At 33.4% G+C, this 23,743-nt stretch overlaps 2 protein-coding genes across 2 annotated transcripts in view; both read right to left on the reverse strand.

Moving 5' to 3' along the window:
• The window catches only part of LOC119638072 (TLD domain-containing protein 2), a 239,532-nt gene that overhangs the window by 209,155 nt on the left and 6,634 nt on the right, over window positions 1-23,743 (reverse strand). The window lies entirely within an intron of this gene.
• On the reverse strand, window positions 15,668-16,601 carry LOC119638074 (caltractin-like). The gene has a single exon (XM_038034698.1). It carries the CDS (start codon window positions 16,280-16,282, stop codon window positions 15,770-15,772), a length of 513 nt encoding a protein of 170 aa, XP_037890626.1. The 5' UTR covers window positions 16,283-16,601; the 3' UTR covers window positions 15,668-15,769.

A 23,743-nucleotide genomic window follows, 5' to 3' on the forward strand; every position in this document is an offset into this window, starting at 1 on the left:
TCAGTTGGTTCCCATCGTAACAAATCACCATAGAAGAACTTGCTTCTTGCTTATATATTATGTATTTTTATATAAATGCACAATTCTTAGGAAAACCCTCGTATTGGAGGAATATACCCCAATTGGCTACCAACGTGGTTCAAATTTAGCAAGCTTAATTTATTTCTCAAAGGTTTTGTATTTTTTCAGTTGGTTCCCATCGTAACAAATCACCATAGAAGAACTTGCTTCTTGCTTATATATTATGTATTTTTATATAAATGCACAATTCTTAGGAAAACCCTCGTATTGGAGGAATATACCCCAATTGGCTACCAACGTGGTCCAAATTTAGCAAGCTTAATTTATTTCTCAAAGGTTTTGTATTTTTTCAGTTGGTTCCCATCGTAACAAATCACCATAGAAGAACTTGCTTCTATGAGAGCCCCTATATAAGGTGAGGTCTAAAAAATAAATCCATTTGGCGCACACCCCATATGGTTAATTTGCTAATTTAGGAGAATATGAAACTGAATTTCAAATCTCAAATTTCTTGATGTGTTCTCTGATGCCTAAATACGTTACAAGTGAAACGATCCAATTAGTGTATTTTAATAGCGTAGACAAATATTCACTATAACAAGCAATGACTTAAATACTTGTCATCAAGTGCAAGATATAGATAAATTAAAAATACTTAAAAAAAAAACAGAAAATATTATTTAAATATTGATTTAGATTGACATTAGTTAATTAAATCATTAATTAATTAATATTAATGTTTAGTAAATGACATTGATTCACTAAGATAAAGCGAAAGATAAAATGAACTATGGCTAAAAAATTTATGCTTTAAAAAAACTGTCAATTAATTTTCATTTCAACATAAATCATATTCAATGCGTTTAAAATAATGCGTTCGGACATTACCTTCGTACTGAATGGAATTTACAAAAAAAAAAAAAAAAAACAAAAAACCGAAAACAAAATTACATTACATGATTAATGAATGATTTCTATTAAAAAAAAAAAAAAAAAAAAACACAATCGCGTTAAGTTATTGAAATAAACTCAGCGGGATGTAATATAACCAGTGATTCGATAATTTGCCGTTATGCATATAAAAAAATTAACAAGTTAATTGCAATTAATTAAGATAAATTAATTAATCTTCAAAACTAATCATTTTCAAACATTTTTCCATTATCAAGAAACTTTGTTCATTCAATTGCTGTCGACTCAGCAAAACAAAAAATTTTTATGAAATATTTTTCCATTTATTTCAGGTCACGACTTTGTACCCTACGCCACTTTTGAGTTGTTCATGTTCATGGCTTTTCAAAACAAAAGCCTTATATAGTTAGCGATCCAAAATTGGTCCTTTATGAATATTCAATAGGGTTCGTTCTTTGGCCAAAGTATGTCAGTATTGTAAATATCATTAAATTATCTCAAGAATTGTAGAGTATAGGTCGGTTAAATGGACGGACAGTCAGACAAGCCCAGGTCGATACGATAAAAGGTGGGTTTAGCTTAAGTTCTTCTGAGTGATGCATATAGCCGCATAAACTAAATGTGCCTTCGTACCACAATTAGCGTAGGGTATTAAAAAGATATTATAATATTTTATAGGTCTTAGAACGGATCTTTCATATATATTACGTCATGCATCAATGCAGTTACCCTTTAATAAAATTCAACCCTATTTGAAATATACCTGTTACAAAGGTTAAGAATCGAAATATTATCTATGACCTTTTTGTCTTATCGGATAGCATGCGGACGCTCTCCTGATATACAGTTCCATAATAGTAAGTTTCTATAAAAACAGGGTATAATTTTTGTGTTCTATGGAAAAAGTAAGAACTGTGTTGGACAATGTGATGAAGGGTATTTATTGGTCGGCCTTGCCCGACTATAATATTCTAACTTGTTAAAAAATATTAAGGAACGACTTTTATTCACTTTCTCAATGCCTTCTGCCGTGACAATTTGGTGAGAAAAATTTCTCGGTATGATTACCCTTGTCCATCATTGAAAGTTAATTATTCAAAGGATCATTGGCCATTGTTCATATACCCTAGAAATTTCGTGTTATCTTTCCAAGAATATCTTTATCAAAGATTTTGTTTATTTATTTTTTATTTATTTATTTTCGTATAGAGAGAATTCAAATTTAGTATAGTACATAGATTTAAGGGAACTGTTCAATACTTAACACTAAGGCTCAGAAAGAATTTTATAACTAATTTATAGGCATAAGAATAACAAAAGAAAAAAGGCATATACAGTGTAATAGCACACGCAAAGTCGGTATATACGTCTTAAACGCTTACTTGAGAATTTCGTAGTGGAATTGCTTTTGACGGATTCACCGCTTTTCCTGTCAAGCTTGCCTAATCCAGAATTTCGCATTCACGTGCCCTAGCACGCGTTAATCGTCTGGTTCGTTCTTCACGTTCACGTGGTCTAGCACAAGTTAAACGTCTCGTTGCTTCTTCTTCTTGTATTGCAGTGTTTGTTACAGATGTTATGATTTCGTTCGCCACCCGAAAAGAGAGGATTAGACTCGATTGTTTCGCAAGAAGTTTTAAGTCGCTTAGCCCTCGCTGAGTTGTCTCTGATATGCGGCAAAAACTGTTCGAAGATTTCATTCATTAATCTTACCAAACCATTTTCTTCGCCTTGTTTGCCATCACCGTCGTTTTCTACCTCCGTCAACTGGAGGCGAGAAACATTAATGCGCTTTTCTAACTGTTGCAGTGTACACCTTATAAGCTCCTGTACAGAACTGCAATCTAGCCTTGATGTATTACCTGTTACGAAGGTATCTTCAGTTAGTGGTTTCATAAACATCTCCACGTCGGACACTTGAGGTCCCTGGGTTTTCGCATCCTCTTTTGGGATAGAAACTTTACATTGATCGACTTTTAATTCCTTAATGTCGATAAACTCGGCCATATCGAAATCTGAATCTTAAGATTTTACTTGAGTTTGTGGCACATAGCAACAGCCTTCTTCTTCGTCATCGCTGATCATGATTGGACTTAACATGCTATTGCCATTATCTGCATCGTCGGCTCTTGGAGATCTTGATTGGTAGAAATGAGCTTCTGGACGTGTGAAACTCTTGTGGTTTCCGCGGAGATTATTTTGTACTTGTTGCATGTCATCATAATCTGTCACAGTTCCTAAGGAACAGATGGCATCCCGTTCAATGAGTTCTATTTGAACCTTTAATTGATCACCTAGACCAAACTCTTCAGTAAGCTTCACACGTTCTTTAATTAGAGGCTTAAGCTGCCTTCCATTTACATGAACTTCGGTAGCACTTTTTAGATCAACGATGAAAATGTCATCGTAAGATCTTATCTCCAAAAGGTAATGCTTCGTATCCAAAGATTTATCAGGAAAGCGTATGTAATTACGAGACATTCCACTTTCACTGCTGTGGCCAGTTACATAATAACGTCCTCTCTCCAAGAGAAAGCATTGTTTCCCAATATTTAGTAGAAGGGCTGTGGCACTCTCTTCACATATTTCCAAGTTGGTTACACGAAATTTTTAATTAAATTTGTTTTAATTTGAAAATTTGTTTCCTTCAAGGATTAGTGCAAGTGTTTGCTCGCGACTATATTTCTGCTTAGCAAGCGACTTGCTTATTTGTTCTTTTGGCAGTGACTTACCAAGAACAGATTTTATTCTTTAGTCAAATTTTCTAAAATTTTATTCGCCAATCGACAATGGCGTAAGCGTGTTTTTCTTTATGACATCGACATGTAAAGCATCACTAGTCCATCCTCGGTTTTAACATCTGTTGCCTTTTATTTTCTGCGAAAACAGGTACATTTCACGCAGACTGATCTTTGAAAATTCTAAAATTACTCCTTAAGCGGACAAACCATTGTATATTTTTCAGAATATTTTCTAATTTTGAAAAAAAACATTTTCCTTGAAATTTCGGATTTTCCCCACCCCCGAAGGGTAAAGGATATACGTTGTTAATTGTCAATTTTTCAGATTAAATTAGTATTATGATATAATTTTCATTATGTCCAGCATTGAACATTATACCTTTCTGCCGTATCATGCTCAGTTTTCATTATTTGAAAGGGGGTTCAAAAATTGGCCCAATCGGTAGAAAGTTTTCATACCAATTTAATATGACGAAATAGTCTACTACTACCACGGTCACTTTTGCCCAAAAATTTGAATAATCGCAATTTTTTTTCATATAACGACTTTTCAGAATAAGGCGTTATACGGAGAGTGGTAAAAAAAGTGGACAGATATTTTCAAGAGCGTTCGTCCTTGGGTTGGAACACGTTACTGTCCAAATTTCATCGAAATATCTCACAAATTACGACCTGTAGCTTCAACACAAATTTACATGCACAGACACCAGACGGACAGACAGGCTTAGATAAATTGAGTTTCTGCTTCTGAATGTATCTAATACAATAAAAGGTGGGTCTATTTTAAGTCCTTCTGCGTGTTACAGACATGTGCACTAAACCTTCAACGAAACTGTAGCAAAATATAGAGAAGGGAAACACTCTGGTGTTTCTACTAAGGATTTCTAAAGCATTTATTAGAATTAGATTATAAACCACTTGGAATTGTATAGTAATAGAATTTTTGCCTTAATATATTTTATGGCAACAATATAATTTGATACACATAAATATAATTTAATATAGTTTTATATTAATACTTAATACAATTTTATAAATATATATATCCGCTTGAGTAGCCGAAGGCGAGGAATCTCGATTAGCAAGTCAATGGTCGTGGATTCGAATCTCAAGTGCGCTAGAATTTTTAATAAAACCCGATAGCCTTAGATGCTAGCGCTTTTAAGATTTTAGTCTTAGAATTTATTTCTCTGGCGAAATTAATAATAATAATAATAATAGTAATAATATAAATATATAATAAAAATTTTATAAATTATATTGTTACTATTTACTGATAAATCGAATTTTTGATCATACTTTCTGAGTAGACAGAGAACCGGCCCGTCCTCTAAAGCCGTGAAGAAATCTATTTCTCTGTTCTGGTAATCGCAATAGAATCTAAACATTTATTCGAACAACTTGAAATGGCAGGAGGAGAATGATTTCGGCACTACTTAATAGCGCACTTTTTGTAAGATTCAAAGAAGTTCATTACAGATCACAATATATTCCAAGATGCTCTTAAAGCGTATGAGTTTCCAAGTCGACTTAGCGACGTACAACGGTATATTGTTTGTTACAAAAGCGAAATTATTTTTTTTTTATTTTGCATTATTTGCTATGAGATTTGGATAATGTCCGGTATGAAAATTGTATTCGGCCCTGGCGGAATCTTTTATACCAACCACCATCACGACGTCCGCGATATTTAATTTACAATTAACACAATTAGCTTTGTCGCATTCTACTCTTCAAGGTTTTTTATTTTATTCTCATAGCAATATGTCTGATTATGAAGGAAAAGTTAATCTACCACGTCGTAATGTCCGCGATATTTAATTTAGAATTAACACAATTCGCTTCCATTTGTTTCTCTTTGATATTCACTTGATTATAATGCTAAGAAAAGACGACTTCTCCACATTTTACGGTCCATAGTATTTATTTTAGACAAATAATATACCTCCATGTGAAAAATGTATAGAATAATTTTCTTGTTTGCTTTATGAGTAATAAGCAGAAAATATCAAATAAGTTAACATAATAAATATGTAATGGCTTATAACTTTATGTAGGCGGGGATGATTTCTTTCGTTTTTGCATAAGTCATGCAGGACCACTTATAAAATGTAAATCTTTGTCCTTGTATGTGTTGTCGTTTATAATTATGCAGCAAAGAACCAAATTGTTTTCAATTTTGAGAACAGATATCGTCTCAAATGATTTTGTCTTGTGGCTTTGTCCGTAGGTCGATTTTACCCATTTTCAATACCAATCTGCGTGCATGAACTCTTAATGTTTCCATCAAATTTGAAGTCGACAGCTCCATTTCCGCGGCTAGGAGATAGGTAGACGGATGGACGGACTGGTAAGCGCGCCTAGAGCAATATTAAGACCGTTTTACATTTTAATCCAGATCAAGAATATTTAGACTTGGTGGGGTCTTTGAAGCTTTTTGCTGGGCATTACAAATATGGCGAATATATCCTCTCGGGTTTGTCCATATTTCCGATATTTCAACCGAATTTGAATCCGATAGCTTCATTGCTGCGACCAGAAGTACGTTCACCATAAACATTGCACAGACAGATAGACAGACGGGAGGACAAGCGGGCAGAGAAAAAGGTTAAAAGCGATCAAGAATATGTATATATACTTTATGAGATCTCCGAAGCTTGCGTCTGGGCGTTGCAAGTTAATACATTTCTTGTCCTTCGGTGATGGGGAATAAAAACAGGATTGGAAAGCGTCAAAAAATTGACTTTTAGCCAAAGCTATATATATTTGATACTATAGAGCGACATCCACATCATAAATAGATATTTATCTAATCTAACAACTATCGATGGCGTCAAAATTAACAGTTACAAGTGACCCTGGTCGATCCATTACCGCAATTAAAGTTGACACATGATTCCAGGTGACAACTAAAATATACTTTGCCTAAAGCAAATTTTCTTATATATGCAATCGCACTTAAATGAAATAACAAATGCAATATTTATGTATATAAATAAATATTTAAAAAAAAAAAAAAACAAATTGAGATGATCTACTTGAATTTGCTGCATTTACTGCTATATAAATAAGTCGATAATTTATGTGATCGTTAGCATTACTCACTACACTATCGAATGCAATGCTAATAATTTTTGCTTTCAATTGTTTGTTTGACATTCAGTTTTTAAATTTATTTTTTTCAATATGTTTTTATATAAATATATTTTCATTTTTTTTTTTTTTTACTTAATAAAATCTTAAAGTATTTCAATATAATTTTAAAATTTTTTGTTGTTATTTTACGGTAATTAATGCTTATCAATAATCGTAATCAAAAACATATAAACATATAAAGCTTTATATATATATATAGATATATATATATATAGATTAGCTTGCATCGAACTTCTTGAAAGTTTATTGATAATATTCTACTGTACAAAGTAGAAAAACTTCAAAAGAATTTCAATTTTGAACACTTAGCGTGTTTAAAAGAATTGAAATAGGATAAGAATGCTTATTGGCCAAATGGAACGTCACCTGTGGCTGGTCAGTCCCAGACCCGATCTGACAAAAGAGTACAAAAATTCCACTTATGGTACAAGGATATATTAAGCTTGTGCGGAGGACTCACTTTCTGAATCGGTCTAATCTTGTCCGTCTATTTCTGTCTGTCCGCCTGTCCCTCTGGTTTTCTTATATTCAAACTGCTATATCCTACATCAGTTGTGTTTGACGCAAGGGTACATTAAGATTGTGCGTACGTATGCAGCACCCACAAGAACTTAGAAAATAAACCGATCGAATGAGGATGACTTTTTGAATCGATCTAAGCTTTCTTTCTGTTTGTCTGTCTTGCTTTCGATATATTGTAATGAAATTTAACACACTGAGGTGGTTTGACTTAAGAACGAACGCTATTGAAGATGATCTGGATCGCATCACTCTCTCGCCACCTCGCTTATAACACTTTAATTAGAAAAGTCTCGATATGTTCTTTATTTTTTTATATGATCAATCACTCAGGAAATTTCCACTGTTCGTGTTAAACTGTGAATGTTAGAAAGAAGACAGGAAAGAGAAAGAAGTGGGGAAATAGTAGCCGCAGCATAGTGGATGTGTGTCCAATCACTAGGCTTTATGCCTTTATCGAGCGAGCACTCATTAGGGCTATGACCAAAGAAAAAGTCTACCCGTCTTCAAATTTGAACTCGCAAACATTACCCGGCTAAAGACGCGGATATAAACAACTGTATTAAGCAAAGGTATTTAATGATGGGCCGAGTCCCAATATAGTGTTGGAATGTTTGCTGTAATATTCGACAGATTTTTTTCTTCTACCTATAATATATAAATATGAAATTCCCCGCTAATGAATACTACGCCACTAATGTAAAGATATTTGGATCAATATTGGTATTTCTATCGCTTGCTCTCACTAACACAGACCGAAAGGGAAAAGTCATCAATTATAAAGCAATGCAATAGGTCGAGATTTTATTTGCATGAGAAAGATGAACGAGTTTTTTCAAGTTTATTTCAATTTTTCCATTAAATGAAAAATGTATCTTTTTGTTTTTGCACAATTTTGAAATCATTGATAATTCTTGGAATTTGATATGTGTTCTTACGATTATTTAATGCTTGTCTATCGTGCATTGAATAAAAAATTTCGTCGACTAACTGAAAGATTTTTACTCTGAAAGATTAATTGTTTTTTTTCTTTATTTTATATGAACACTACGATGCACGGCACGTTTCTATTGCATAAAAAAAAAAAAAAAAAAAAAATAAATCATTTTTATTTATTTATTTCCTTTCGAATTTATTGTCAACAATAAATTTTAAATAAGAAATAATTAAACAAACACGAACGCATTAAGGTATCCAAAGCTCATCATCGTCAGCAGTCGAAACAAATAACTCAATAAATCTTTATGTTATGCAGTTGTTTCTTATAACTTATCAGCATGAAAAATTTTTAAGAAAAATATATAAAAAAAAATAAATAAACATTAATAAATTACAAAATAAAGCTTTTGGGACATGAATAGTAAATATAAAATATTGAAATGAAAGAAAATTTAGCATTAAGAAGCTGCATATATTTCAATACCAGCTTTGGATTCTTATTCGATTATATCTATATATAAGCATGAGTCATCCCGTATGCTACATATCGTAAGTGTATGTAAATGGTATTATTGTAGCGTTAGATGATCATGCGAACTAACAACCGTAAATATATATATTGTAAGGCTTGAAATTCGTCCCACATTTTCAGCTCAATTCTCGTTTTTTTGCAGTGCGTGTGCCGGGCTAGGTTAAGTTTGAGTTCGGTTAAGATTAAATTAGGTGAAGGAAATTAAGAGGCAATCTCAGCTAGAACATTTTATTTTCAGCTGTGATATGGTAGAACTAGCCAAGCCAACGTTTAGGCTTAGGTTTAGAGAATTCGGACCACGTTGTTCTAGCGTGGGTGGGGTTTGGCTGACAAAATGCTTTCGACGTACAACAAGTAATTACGATAATCGAATAAAGATCCGAAATAGAATTGGATAGAGAAAAAATGTGCGTAGAATAAGTAAAGAATAATAAGGAGCACAACTAACAACTCAATGATCGTCCGTTCAAATCTCAAATACGGTAAACTTTTCAATAAAACCGATACCGTCAAATACTAGGCTTTTAGGATTTTAGTCTTAAAATTTATTTTTCTGGCCAAGTTAACGATAATAATAAGTAAAATTACTAACATGTAACGAGTACAGTGTAAATTACAGAGCAATAGCGTTTAGATTCGATTTATTCCCAGCATCCTTCCGCCCAACCCGTTTCCCCACCTCTTTTTCTGCATTTCCCAAATCGATCAACAAGTAAACAGTGGTCACCTGGAAGCACAACGGCTGTGGCCTTTTAAAATATCGGTGCGATATACATAAATACATATTGAGCCTAATTTATGCCATCTGTTTATACGCTACTCCACTTCTCGTATAAGGGCATATAAAGTTTGTGCGGAGGTATGCAACATGCAGAAGAACGTGAGATAGATCCATCTTTTATTATACCTTTGTCAATTCTGAATCGTTTTCTGAATTGTTTTCTTAATCAATTTAAGCTTCGCCCGTCTGTCCGTCTGTCCGTATACTGAGGGGTTTTGGCCCAATGACGAAGTTTATTGAAAATGTTCCGGATCGGATCTCTTTTTTGGTCACTTCTCATAAAACGCCTCATTTTAAAAAGTCATTGTATAAATGTCTGCAGGGTGGAGTAGGGCATTTTATGGTGGACAGCTACAGCGGAGTGTAGATCTTCTGGAGTGTAAAAGAAAAAGAATTCGAGATACCAAGTTTGTGCTTCTGCCAAACATGGCTGAAACGATCGTGTTCTTATTCATGTCTTCTTCATGGTGCTTCCATTACCTACTTGAATATGTCTCACGATATTATACGACAAATCTAATCTATATCCTCTTTAAGAATGAGTTCGGTTTTTTACATGACTTAATTATTGTTTAAAAATACAAATGTAAGGAACAATAGTATACATATATAATATATTCCGGCATGAGAGAATCATTTCAACTCAATTATTTATAAAATATAAAGCTATTTTATGAATTCTGCTTCTTTTTTTGTTTTTTTTGTTTTCTTTTTTCAATTAAAGTGATTCATTCATACTGCAGCCCATCCATCCATCTGCATATATATTTATTTTAAATTTTTTATGCACATATATATGCAAAAGCAATTAAATATAAGTTAACAGAGAAGCAGCAATTAGTATATTTGCAGGTTTTCTTGATGACTTTTGTTTTTGATTTTATTGTAAGCTCCAAGCGATGTACACGTCTGTTTGCTGCTCTTGATCATAGCTGTATTATGAGTTGTGTTCGTTAGTGAAAAAGGAAGAAAAAACCAAAAAAAAATTCGAAATGAATATCTGCAAAAACTCCACAGGGCAGAAAAGGAAAAAATTATCTTATATGTGACAGCTGAAGTAAGAAAAAGAAGAGTTGACCGGAAATTCGGTTTGTTTTTACAACCAAAATATAATTTAAAAACATTGAAAATATCGCAATGGGTAATGGCCTACCATAATACACCCTACCTCACTTCGCTTAATACATTCATTCATGTAAAGATTTTTGAAACTAGGGCGTCATACGGGAATTGATCGTAAACGTGATTCGATCCGAACCGTTATCAGCAACACTTTATAAAAATATCTTTGTTGCACACAAAAACAGATGGACGCGCATTGAACGGATATTCGGACGGATGGGCAACCTTAGATCGGTTCAGAAATCGATTCTGAATCGGTCAGGTGAATTTGTCTCAAGTTCTTTTGAGTTGTTACATACCCCCACACAAACTTAATCTTATACAGCAGCTGGTATAGGGCATAGAAACATAGTAAAAGTTAACATTATTTGTACTGCAACCATCTAAGTATTATTTTATTGTACCTCTAAAGGTAGGCATATCACAACCATTTCATTAACATATAGATGTCGGCTGCCTATTTAAATCACAGTTAAATAAACGTTTAAATTAAGGTTGATTTCAGCGATTTCTTCAAATCATTTCACTTGAAATGTGCTGGCGTTCACATTGCATTGAAATCATGATGCGCTTAGTTTATATCTACAAACCACTATAAAATTTCAATTTATAGTCTGAGACGTAGAACAGTTCGTCCTTTCGTTGAGATTAACTGATGGTCCCAATGGTAGTGATGAAATTATATATCCTTTGAGATAGATCTTTCAATACCCTGCAGAAGTAAGGCTAGAAAGGTCGAAGATAGATTTTCTTGAAGTATATCATCTATCGTATAATATAATGTATATCGTTTATTATATATATTTCATCACATATACATCGTATAAGCTATCTTTACTTAGCATGGCTATAATTCCAACAAATATACGCAACGTTTATTATACCCTGCACAGACTATATGAAGTTTATAGGACGTAAGTGACACGCAAAAGGGCTTAAAATAGACCTGGCTTTACTGGTAATACCGATCGATTCAGGATCATTTTTTAAATCGGCTCAAGTCTGTCTGTCCGTCTGAACTCCATTCATTTAAATTTTTATTCGAAATATAGGTTGAAATTTTTCACATATATTGATGAAATTAGGTGCACTGACGTTCTTCGACCCAAGGACACACACTACTGAACACTTCTTCGACTATTCCCCACATAACCTTCTACTTTGAAAAGTCGTTACATGAAGAAAAATTGTAGTTTTCAAAATTTTTCGTGTTATGTAGAAGTGTAACTTTTCACAATTCATAATGAAAATTAGTTCATAACAATGACATACAAGTCAACCTTGGACGGCTTAAGTCTATGTATTGGATATAACGATTCCTCAAATATGCGGACATTCATGAAAAGTATGCCTTTGCATAAAAACAATGTGTAACCTTTGGTGTACTATTATTAGCAAAACGAGTGAATAACCGCACCAGGCAAAGTGATGTAGAGCGTCGAATGGCCGACCTTGCCCGACTAGATTGTTCTTACTTGTGTATTTATTTATTGATAATCTATAGATTTTGTAAGCAACTGTACAAAATATGGATGTAAAGACTTGCCGGATTCATATGCTGGTCTGTATTGGAAACTCTACCATACTTGATTTATGGATTCTTGCTTAGCAAGTTTGAGAAAAGTTGGATTTCATTAATCGTTTAACCATTAATCGTTTAACCATGTAGCAAAAACTAATAAGTAAAGGGAAATTTCTATACTGTAAAGAGAACTAGTGAAGACAAAAAACCAGGCATTACCTGTTGTGTACACTTTTCTTGTTAGCAAAAAAAACATTATTTCCCTGGTATGTAACGTTTATGGCATAATATATATTATATAACTAAAAATTCTTGACAAAAGAATGGAATTTCAATCCCATATTATCTTAAGTGGGTGCGTATAGTTTTCTGATTTCTATATCAATATTGTACGATCATCCTCAGCCATTTCTATCGCTATATTGGAACAAGGAACGTTACTTTTGTTTTGTATCCGGAAGTGGAGTGTGTATTCTCCGTTTATGCTGCACGCAAGGCTTATCCTTCGATCGGTTTATCTAAAACGTATATATATATATATATATATATATATATTTATAGTTCTTCAGACGACTGGACCGCAAGCACAACGCCTCTGTGCTAATAAACATAATAGTTTCATTTTTTTATATCTACAATGTTACTCCCATTTTTAAATGAATTACTCAACCTACTAACATAGCCATGTGTGAATTTATGTTCTGGCAACTGCATTTGCTATTGAGTCAGTTAGTTAAATCGTTGATAGTCATCTAAGATGTACATAAGTATTGGACTAACATACCAGTTTTTGGACAAAATTTATTCCATCATGTATAGGAGTGTGGGAGGGCGGAGGTGTGAGGGATATTGGGCTAAGGTTTTAGATTTTGGGCAAAACTTATTCCAGGAGGGGAACTACTTTGTAACAAGATTAAATCCTAATTTTTTTAACACAAAAATATCAATAAAATTATATTCGGTCTTGACCGATCCTCTTATGCCCAACACTATTAAGAAAAAAAGTAAAAGAATTAAATTTTCCTACTCTATAATATGGAGTGCGCATGGCTGATTTTTTCCATTTTCGAAATAAAAGGCGAGTAGACGTTGTAAGCGTATTCTTGCAAAAGTTTAGGTCATTTCCAAATTGTTTTCCACATGAACAGACGGACAGACGGACATGTTTGGGTGCATTCCAAATATGAAACTGGCCAAGAAATTATATTCTTTATGAAGTGTTTAAAGCTTGTTTCTGTGCGTTATAAAGGTATTAAAAAAAGAATAAATTTTGGATGGGCGCAGTCAATCTTTGATTTTTCTACAAGTGCTACACCATCGCCCATAAAATATGTGTTCTAATTTTTATAAATTTATCTGCTATTATTTACGAGTAATAAGCAAAAGTTTACGTGCTGCTATCCTATACGCGTTGGTCTATTTTCAATACCAACCTGCAAAAATTTCCAATGTTTCTGACAAATTTGCAGCCAATAGTTTCATTTTTGCGACCTTCTTATTTAGAATTTTTTTTACAACAGATATTACACAGACGGACAGACGGACTTGCTTAAATTTAGAATTTGATACTGATCAAAAATATATACACTTTGTGAGGTGCCTGATGCTTCCTTCTGGGTGGGTATCCTTCAGGGAGAAGTATAAAAATTTGTGGATTTATAATACGTATACAATTTCTTTGTTTTTACCTTAATGACAAATACCCTCGACACAAACCTTCTGGTTAAAAAAAGTTTCAGTTTATGATTGAATCCGAAGATCCTTAGATCTAAAAATTTTAATTTACGATTTAAAAGAAGTCACATTCAAGCGCTGATCTTGTTGAGTTTTGAATTTACTCCTAGGATAAATTTGGTGACCAAGCTTATGATTTGGGACATAGTGTCAAAATTAAAATCGCGTTCACGCGAGAGAGGAGAGCACGATTAAATTGTATGCTAATCGAACAGACTTTTAAAATAATATGCAAAATTTCGAAAATTTGTTATTAACCGATACAGCTTCTTAGCCAATAGTTATTAAGTATTTCTTTCAAGAATCGCATTGTGCTACTTTCTGATTACGCTTAGGTACGTTACGCGCGAAATACAAACATTCAGGTTCGTTATGTTTATAGGGTATATAAGATACATCTAAAATCCCTTCGGACCCTTCAAAACGCGTTTCGTATCGTACCCATTGTATCATACGTGTAGAATGTATTTTATATACTGCACGTTGGCAATACTACGGAGGTGCATGGAACAAATGCACTCCTCTCCCCCCCACTCCACAATAACCAACATGGCAAAAGAAAAGTCCATCTGGTAAGAAAGTTTCCATCGTCTATTCTGTCCCTATAGGCTTTTCTGCGCTAGTATTTTTTTTGAATGCAGCCGTCTGTGGGGTATTCATGAAACAACAAAGGTAATGAATTTGGAAGAAGAATTTTGCGTTTGATGAATGTATCAAAAATATTAAATGGAAACTGTTATTTTATCTAGAGGAAGGTCAAAATCGTCGAATTCGATCCCTACGTGCATTGGTGTTTCCCATTCCCTAATTTTTTTTACCTGCAAAAATTGCTGATCAAAGTTTTTGTAAGCAACTAATATTATTTTCTGTGACACAAAAAGCCTGCATACGATCTAATCCATGGCGGCATATATTCTGGCTTATGTAAGCCAAGAAATTGCGTAAGAAATATACCGCCATATCTTCTATATACATATATAGTATATATGATATCTTGAATTTTACATCTTATAAATGACGTATCTCATATATATCGTGCATTAGCAGCGATAGTAGCAACTAAATTCCCAAGTTGCCAGTTTCGAGCAATCGATGTATTGTCTAGTATAATGTATCAGCACAAGCTCTGACTTATGTGAGCTAATAACTTCTTTAGAGTACCCCGTGTTGTACAGGTAATATTATAGCTATATACATTATATGTACAGTATAAATAGTATGATAAATGCGGTATGTGACATATTGGACGATGCCAATGAGTATACCAACTTTAAATGCCCTCAACTACCAATTTCGAGCAATCTATATATCAACATAATATATATCGGCACATGTCCTGATTTATGTAAGCTAACGACTCTCGTGAAAAGTTCACGGATATATAAATTTTCATATATAGTATATGCGATGTACATTGCCCCAATATTACCTCTTATATATAACGTATCTCTTAAAAATCGTAAATTAACAATGATAGTACCAGCAAAATGTCGCGGCTACCAAGCTCGAGCAATCTACAAGTATTTAAGTCGCTAATATCCGTAAAATTTTCGCCGGTTTATATAGCACATTTAAAGCGATATCTGCAATGCTGTAAAATGCAAGGGACGATAACATATCAAAGGATTATTTTCAGGCTTCAAAGTTTCTCTCATTTTGATTTGTGATTTTTATTTTCAAAAAAGCTCGGCTCTAGGGTCCCTTCAAAATTTCAAATTTGATATTTGGATTGTAATCATGTTATAGAGAAAAACTTGAAAGATATTGAGAATATGTTCTCTTTCATTTTCTCAATATAGACTCGTTCTTCTCATTATGCGCAAAAACTCCTCTTGATCAACTTCGCCATCACCATCCACATCGGTTTCATCAATCATTTCTCGTAACTCTTCGTCCGTGAGTTTTTCGCCCAATTCTCTGGCTACGCGTTTTAAATTTTTAAATGTAATTCTTCCAGTTCCATCATCATCAAATAAACGAAACGCTTTAAGTATCTCTTCTTTCGTATCTTTTTCGGCCATTTTCAATGTCATTAAATGCAAAAAATCATCAAAACTTATACGTTGCGTCCCATCTCGATCAATATCATCTATCATCCGCTTGATTTCTTCCTTTTTCGGTTCAAATCCCAATGCCCGTATAGCGACCTTTAGTTCCTTCTCTTCAATAAAGCCGGTACAATCGATATCGAAGAGATCGAAAGCTTGTTTTATATCAGTTTTCTGAGCTTCAGATAGCTCGAATTTTACGACCGTTCTTTTACGTGGAGCAGGGACAACACTCCGTTTAGGGGTTTTTTCCATTCTTTATTGTACTATCGTATGCCTTTATAACGTATTTTACCGCTAAACTTCGATTGTCTTGATCGTTTCCAATTTTTTCTTCTCCTTCACGAAAATCTTTTCCTTATTTTCCCAAAGGGTTTGACATTAACTTCTATGACTTCTCTTATTGAAATGAAAATTTTTTTCTTTTTTGTTTTTTTTATACACTACACCACTTGTCGTACAGGTTATATTAAGTTAGTGTAATACGCGGAAGGGCTGAAGACAAACGAACCTTTTATTGTGCCGATCGATTCAAAATCATAATCTGAACTGATCTAAGCATGTCTGTCCGTCTATTCATGTTCATGCTAAAGCCCGCAATTTTTGAGATATTTTGATGAAATTTGGTGCACTATCGTGTTTTGGCCCAAGGACAGGTGCTATTCAAAATGATTTGGATCGTTCCACTTTTTCGACCACTTCCCATAAAAATCACTATATGGAAGAAATTGCAATTTTCAAAATTTCTCGGCAAAAGTGACTAAGTAGTACTACTAATTTGGACCATCTGGGACAATTTTTGAACCCCCTCTCATATAACGAAAACTAAAGTTCGTACGATAAAAAGTATTGAAAATTATATAATAATAGTAATTTAACATAAATAAATTAACTCTACCAAATTTTAACCATCTCGGCCTATTTTTTGAATTCTACTACTACTAATAAGGATTTTCATGAAAACTGCTCCTTTGTAGAGCAGAAAAGTCGCAGTTTTAATACACGACGATGATAGTAGTATTTTCATACAAAAAAAAATGAACTCTACAATATATGAACCATTTGGGCCCAACAAAAACGTGCTTGAAAAATTTGCCTTTGTATAGAAACAACATATCATTTTTGTCCTCTATAATAAAAAAATAAGAATTGTGTTAGAAAATGTGATGTAGGATATCCTAGAGTCGATCTTCCCCGACTATAATGCTCTGACTTGTTTCTTAAGTAAATATATTTTTGTTGGTTTTATATTAACAGCAGAGGCTTCATTATAATGATACCTGATACTTTCCTCTTCTTATATATAGAACATCTAATAAATTAATTACACAATAATAATAATGTTTGCGGTTGAATATGATTTAAATTGATATTTAGATTTACTTAGCATAATAATTAAATTATGAAAGATTAATTATTAACAACTAAAATAACATGACTTTGAACATTTGCATAAAACCGCATAATATATTCTTTAGATTGATTAAAAACGAAAAGGCAGAAGAGAAGAGAAAAGAAAAACTTCATTAAAAATCCACTGCCTAATGAAGAGCAATCTGTTCATTCCACCCTAACTAGATTACACTTGTAAGGCCTTCGCTGGGTGACATCACATTTCAAATGTCATCATACGGACAAACAGAATTTAACAATAGCGTTATAGTGTGTGGCCTTGTTTTGTATTCCGAAACAACTTTCTATTGGATTGCTGTTGTTGTTAATGTTATTGTTTGTTTTTGAACGTTCCTAATGGACGATTTGTGGGAGAATTAAATTAATGAGCGCACTAATGAGGAGACTACAAGTCTCGAATGTGTGCCCACATACATATGTATGATAAAGTGTCATGTGTAGGAATTTTTTTTTTTTTTTTTTTTTTTTGCGGCACGAATATGTTAATAAGACCACAAATCTATTTACAAAAGCTTTTACAAGCATAGTTTCATCCTTTCATTATTTAAATCAAATCATTTTCAAAGAGGAAAAAACAAGCTAAAGCAATTGATAGGCAAGCAAGGTTCACCATTAAAAACCCTATCGCTTACAAAATGCTTTAATTAAAAAATATGCCCATATATCAAGATTCATTAAAGTATCTCGAAAATCGTAACCTATAGGTCATAGACAGGCGGACAGGCAGACAGACTGTTTGCCTCGAAAGCAAAAAAATAAGCTTCAACAAGATATTTCCAAAATTATAGTTTGTAGGTCAAAGACAAGTTATATGGACAGACAGACAGACAATGAAGCATAATGATTCTGAATCGATTACTATTTTACTAGGCGAAGCTTTCCCCAAATGTTCTTTGTGTTGCTTGCACAACCTTAACACAGAACAGTGTGTACCACAAATAACGAGAACATAATCATACCCTTTCGAAACCAATTCTTTCTGATACTCATGTGCCAGTGTTGTTGCTTTTCTAAATACGTTCGCTTTATAAAAAAAAAAAAAGAAAAACCACAAAATGTGTGAATCCATCAAACAACTAACGAGAATTTTCAAATAGCGCATTATACATTATATATAAAAAATGCTAAGGTAATGCTGTGTATTGCTAAACAATACTGCGACTTCTCCTTGCCAGGCTACTATCTATAGGATTTGAATCGCATTATATATCAGGCGATCGCGTCGAACCACAAGGTATGGGCAAGAAACGCAAAAATCACGATGCGAACAAGACGAACCATTAACATAGACGGTACATCCCTTGTAACGATCAATTGACTGACGGCTGCTTTAAGCTGCTCCAGTCAATTTCAAATATGTTACCAACAATCGCTAATCATGAGAGGAAAAACAATCGCAATTTAGTAAGAGTTTTTTCTTCTACTGTTCTATTCATCACATCTTGTCTCCTCCGATTAGCTAATTTTTCAATCCATGATTTATCGTCTATTTAATGATCACTAGCAAATGATTGCTTTGCGGACATCCTTAAATGCAAACGATTTGTCTTTTCGTTGTATAATTTCACATGTGCCTCCAGAATGATGGGAAAGTAGTGTCGAACGATAAACGGTTTTTTATGTAAGATATCTTATACCATTTTTTTTATCCAACACTTAAGGATGAATGGTATATTCATTTTGTTAAAACGTTTACTACGCCCAGAAGAAAGCATCAGAGACCTCACAAAGTTGCTCAGCGTCAAATTCTGTCCGTCTGTGCAATGTCTGTGGTAAACACTCTCCTGACCGCAAAAATAAAGTTATCGATTGCAAATTTGACAGAAACATTGGAAGTTCCTGCAAACAAGTTGATATTGAGATTGGATCTAAGCGTTCGAAAGCACGCCCACCGCACCAAGTAAACTCGAAACACCTTTGTTTTTCAAAAGGAAAAAAAAACTGGATTTTTGCCCATTACTAATACACTAAAGCAAATAAATGTATAAAAATTTGAAGACGTTTTCTATGGGCGACGCCGTAGCATTTGCGCACAAAAATGAAAAAAAAAATTCCCCAAAATCAAAATTTATTTGTTTCTTCAATACCGTTTGTAACGCGCAGAAACAAGCTTTAAAATCTCATAACCTACGCAAATTCTTGGTCAGTTTCAAATTTGTAATGCACCCAAACACCGCCAGTTCGTCAGTCCACCTGTCTGTTTGCAACTTTGGCGTACTTATGGTAAACATTCTCCCGTTAGCGGAAGTGATAACATTGTCTAGAAATTTGAAACACACCTAAACTCGTCCAAGAACACGCCTACTACGCCCATATGTCTCTACGATAAAAACTTTTTTATTGAAATCCCTTTATTGGAATATTATTCCTTCGAAAATAGAAGAAATCAGCTGCGCTCACTCCATGAACATGAAAAGTTTGTTTTTTTAATTCTTTTGTCTGTTTTAGGATAACGGTAATAGGTACAAAAGATTCGGTCCTGGACAAATTTAATTTTCTTACTTGTTATATCTTCTATCACTTATGGCACAAGGCTGCGAGTTTGTGAGAAAGAGTTTGAGATAGATACACCGTCGAATCAGAGTCGCTTTCTCAATCGACCTAAGCTTATATGCCGGTCCGTCTGTCCATCTTATACTGTATTATGTATTTCTACGTTTCGCAATTTTTGAAATATTTTGATAAATTGATGTTGAAATAGGCTTGGATCACTTTTCCGACCAATTTCATAATAAAGCCTTATTTTGCAAAGTCGTTGTATGAGTGACGATACAAAGCGAAGTGATGTACGATATTTAATCGTGAACTGCTAAAACTATTGTGCATGTACTTTCATCTTTGATAAGTATTTGCAAATGCTACAAATACGAAGACGTGGATAGCCAAATTTGTCATTGTTAAAGCTAATGCCGTGAATAAAACGGAAAAATTGTAATTTCGAAAAAGGAACAAATAAAAATAATGTTTCTAACTTTTGCTAAGCTGGCATATAAGCTATATCCCTGAAACGTGCACTGTTTTCGGTACACGATAATAAATTTAATTTAAATGTTATTATTTTTAATAAGTGTTCATTTTTTGTTTTGTTGTAAGAGAATATATGTACTTTGCCACAGTTCGTGCACTAGCAACACTATAAGTTATAAACATCATTATCGTGATCGTATAAAATAATGATAACTTTTAAGCACAAATAGCTGAATTTAAAAAGTTGAGCTTGCCTTAAAAGTACATTTTAGCGTGTACTGAAAACGGCACACTTGGCAAAAAACATATTAATTACAGAAGTATGAGCGTACTCATGTTGATCGGTTTAGTGTTTAAATCACATTGTATTTTTGATATATGTTGGAGTTTTTTTATTTCTTACAACAACATGATTTCGGCAGGATTGTGTCCACTCGTAAAAGAGTCAGAAGTCGTCTTGGATTTTTCAATTTTTATTAACAGTTAACTTGATTTGCGAAGAGTTAGGCATAGTTAGGCATAGTTAAATCACGCCTGGACGTGATGTTTATTAAAAAACGGTTACATTTTACTACTTTTCATAGGAAATGATAAAATTTATTAAGCTACCGTCCTTCAGTAATCGTGCATAAAAATGCAATCTTCTCACTCTTTTCGAATCTTTGTAACGTTTTACATATTTTCTCTTAAGTAATTTAACCTTGAATTAATTTTCGTTATAAACGAATCAAGTGCAACCACAAACATATGTAATCTCACTGGTAGGCATCACAGATTTGTGACATTGCTGCTATGTGTTTTTTTATTATTTATGTATATACTTTTTTTTTTTTTTTTTTGTTTTGTAAATTTTCTAAAGATTCTTCCAGTATACTCTCTGTTGCTATACATTCATTAAATAGTCACACAAACACACTGCACCCAAGATATGCCTTAGCAATCGCTTATGCCTTTTCTACGCTATTAAACAAATCGTATAATTTATCGACTTAATGCGCCAAGTTTTACATACAAATTGTAAGCAATATACAATACATATCTAAATGAAGACAAGAGTGGTGCTTAAACGTCAACACTTGAATATATCATGAAAAGGGTGTTGAATGAATATAAAAATAATAATAAAATTTCTTAAAAAAAAAAAGAAGAAAAACTTGAAGTGAAAACTTAAATACTCAAACAAAATGTATTCATTTCTATTAAAAAACACCTATTCCTCTGCATTGAGGAAAGTTTTGCGAATCGTTTTTAGGTATTTACTGAATTAATCTCTTACGTAAAAAAAAAAAAAAAAAAAAAACAGAAAAAAAAACAAATAAATGTTCTTTAGATTCAGTCTGACGAATATATTTACATCCAGAGTTACATACTTATAGATTGTCATGCACACACATGATAAATGTCCTTGAAACGACCCTTGCTGCTATTACATATCTACTAAACATATGTATGTAATCCATGTAAACGATGTATGCGAAATAACCTTGAGAATGTAGCATATCTTTTTGCTTTCTTGTACACTTTTCTTTTTGTTTTTGTTTTGTTTTGCCCCAACTTTTGTTATCTTTGTGCAATAACACTTCTTTATATCCATGACTTATGCAGGGAGGTATATTAGGCTTCTCTCTCCGTTCGTAACATTCGCACATAAAACCCAAATTTTCTTGACTAGCATTAAACCACTTGTCCATCCGTCCTAACATTTCTTCTTCGATACCTGCAGCAGTCGAAACAGTGATAGAAACCGGAAATTCACAGACCAAATCAGAAATCGCGCGAGTGATCAAAAACGCTACTTTAGATAGATAGCGTAGACCTTAATAAAAATGTTGAACAGAACCATTCGATTTTCAATACAAAACTAGATCCGATCGACCAACAGACAATCAGCAAAATCTTGCAGATTTGCATTCTCATTATTGGAAAAACGATTTGCCTACTAAATGTTTTTATACATTCGCCTGTGCAAGAGATTCCATAAGATATGTAATATATCAGTTAAAAATTCCCGGGGAAAAAAATATCTTCTTTGTTCACAAAATTCCATTGAAGCCAACAAATTCAATTTGTTTTCTTGTTAATATGATCAATCACTCAGGATATATTCCCTATTCGTTTAATACGATGACAGTCAGTAAGAAATGAGAAAAGAGAAAGAGTTAGGGAGGTGACGGTAGCAGTGCATCCAATCGGTAAAAGTTATGCATTCACTGATTAGGCATTCGCTATAGCCACGACCAAAAAAAAAACTATAACGCACTTTAGATTTGAATCCACGAACACTGACTTGATAGACACAATTCTTATCCACTGGGCTCTCATGCGGACATTGCTTCTCTAACAATTCGATGTCCTTTTTATGGAACCATTTATCAGTTTCAGCAACGATCACACATTATTTTATATTAATTTTGTAACATTTACAAGCAAGTAACAGTCGCTGGACCCAGATTCGGAGAATACGGTATATGTGGCACAAATTCGAATTTCAGTTCATACGCTCCAAAGCGCTAACTCGATGGTTTTGCCCCACTGTGCGTAAACACGATATCCATTTGAAAGAGGGTTCTTTGATGCCGTTACGATGCCAGGTTTTTCGTGTAAGTTTCAGGATTTACTTTTGAGCTATCGGGATTTGTTTTCGATAATTTTTTTACGTTTGTTTTGCTCCGCTATTGCTTCCACTTCATATCTGTCGACACGACCTTGTTTAAAATAGGCATCCCCAACCAATCAACTTTTGTTTCCACCTGAGAAGAGTTGCCTTAATAATTATCAAATCAATATACAGTTCCAGTGGAATACTTTTTTTTTTTTTCATCAAAATGCAGTTTTTGATCAACATAAAAACTTTCGATTTTTCCATTGTTTCAAGATTAAAAATACGATCACTAAAATATTATTAGACATTTTCCGAATTTTACATCCACATCTGCCGTCATAGGTGAATTGGACCGAACGTTTAGATTTATAGAGTTATATGCAAGCGATAAGGGTGTAAAACATCTCTATAAAACTTGGGGGATCTATAGCCAAAGTTTGACAACGGACTTTGTGTCAGTCCAGTGAATTATTGATCGACGTGTTGTGGATGGGTTCTAAGTGTTTGACGGATGTCTTTTTCGGGCTTACGCCTCCTAACAACAATAATATGGTTTTCTTCTTGGAGGCTATAGCTATGCATCGGTCGCTAGAATTATTACTATACACATTCTTACACATATATGTATATATATATTTATATAAACGATTAACATATATAATAAATACATATATTTATACGTAACCTTGTGTGTGTGTGTGTGTGTGTGTGTGTGTGTGTGTGTGTGTGTGTGT

The sequence above is a fragment of the Glossina fuscipes genome, unplaced genomic scaffold (assembly GCF_014805625.2).
Source record: "Glossina fuscipes isolate IAEA_lab_2018 unplaced genomic scaffold, Yale_Gfus_2 73, whole genome shotgun sequence".
In the NCBI taxonomy this organism is placed as follows: Eukaryota; Metazoa; Arthropoda; class Insecta; order Diptera; family Glossinidae; genus Glossina; species Glossina fuscipes.

What these genes read in the sequence shown, in the direction of transcription:
- LOC119638074 (XM_038034698.1), bottom strand. Translation starts at nt 16,282, where the DNA reads ATGGAAAAAACCCCTAAACGGAGTGTTGTCCCTGCTCCACGTAAAAGA.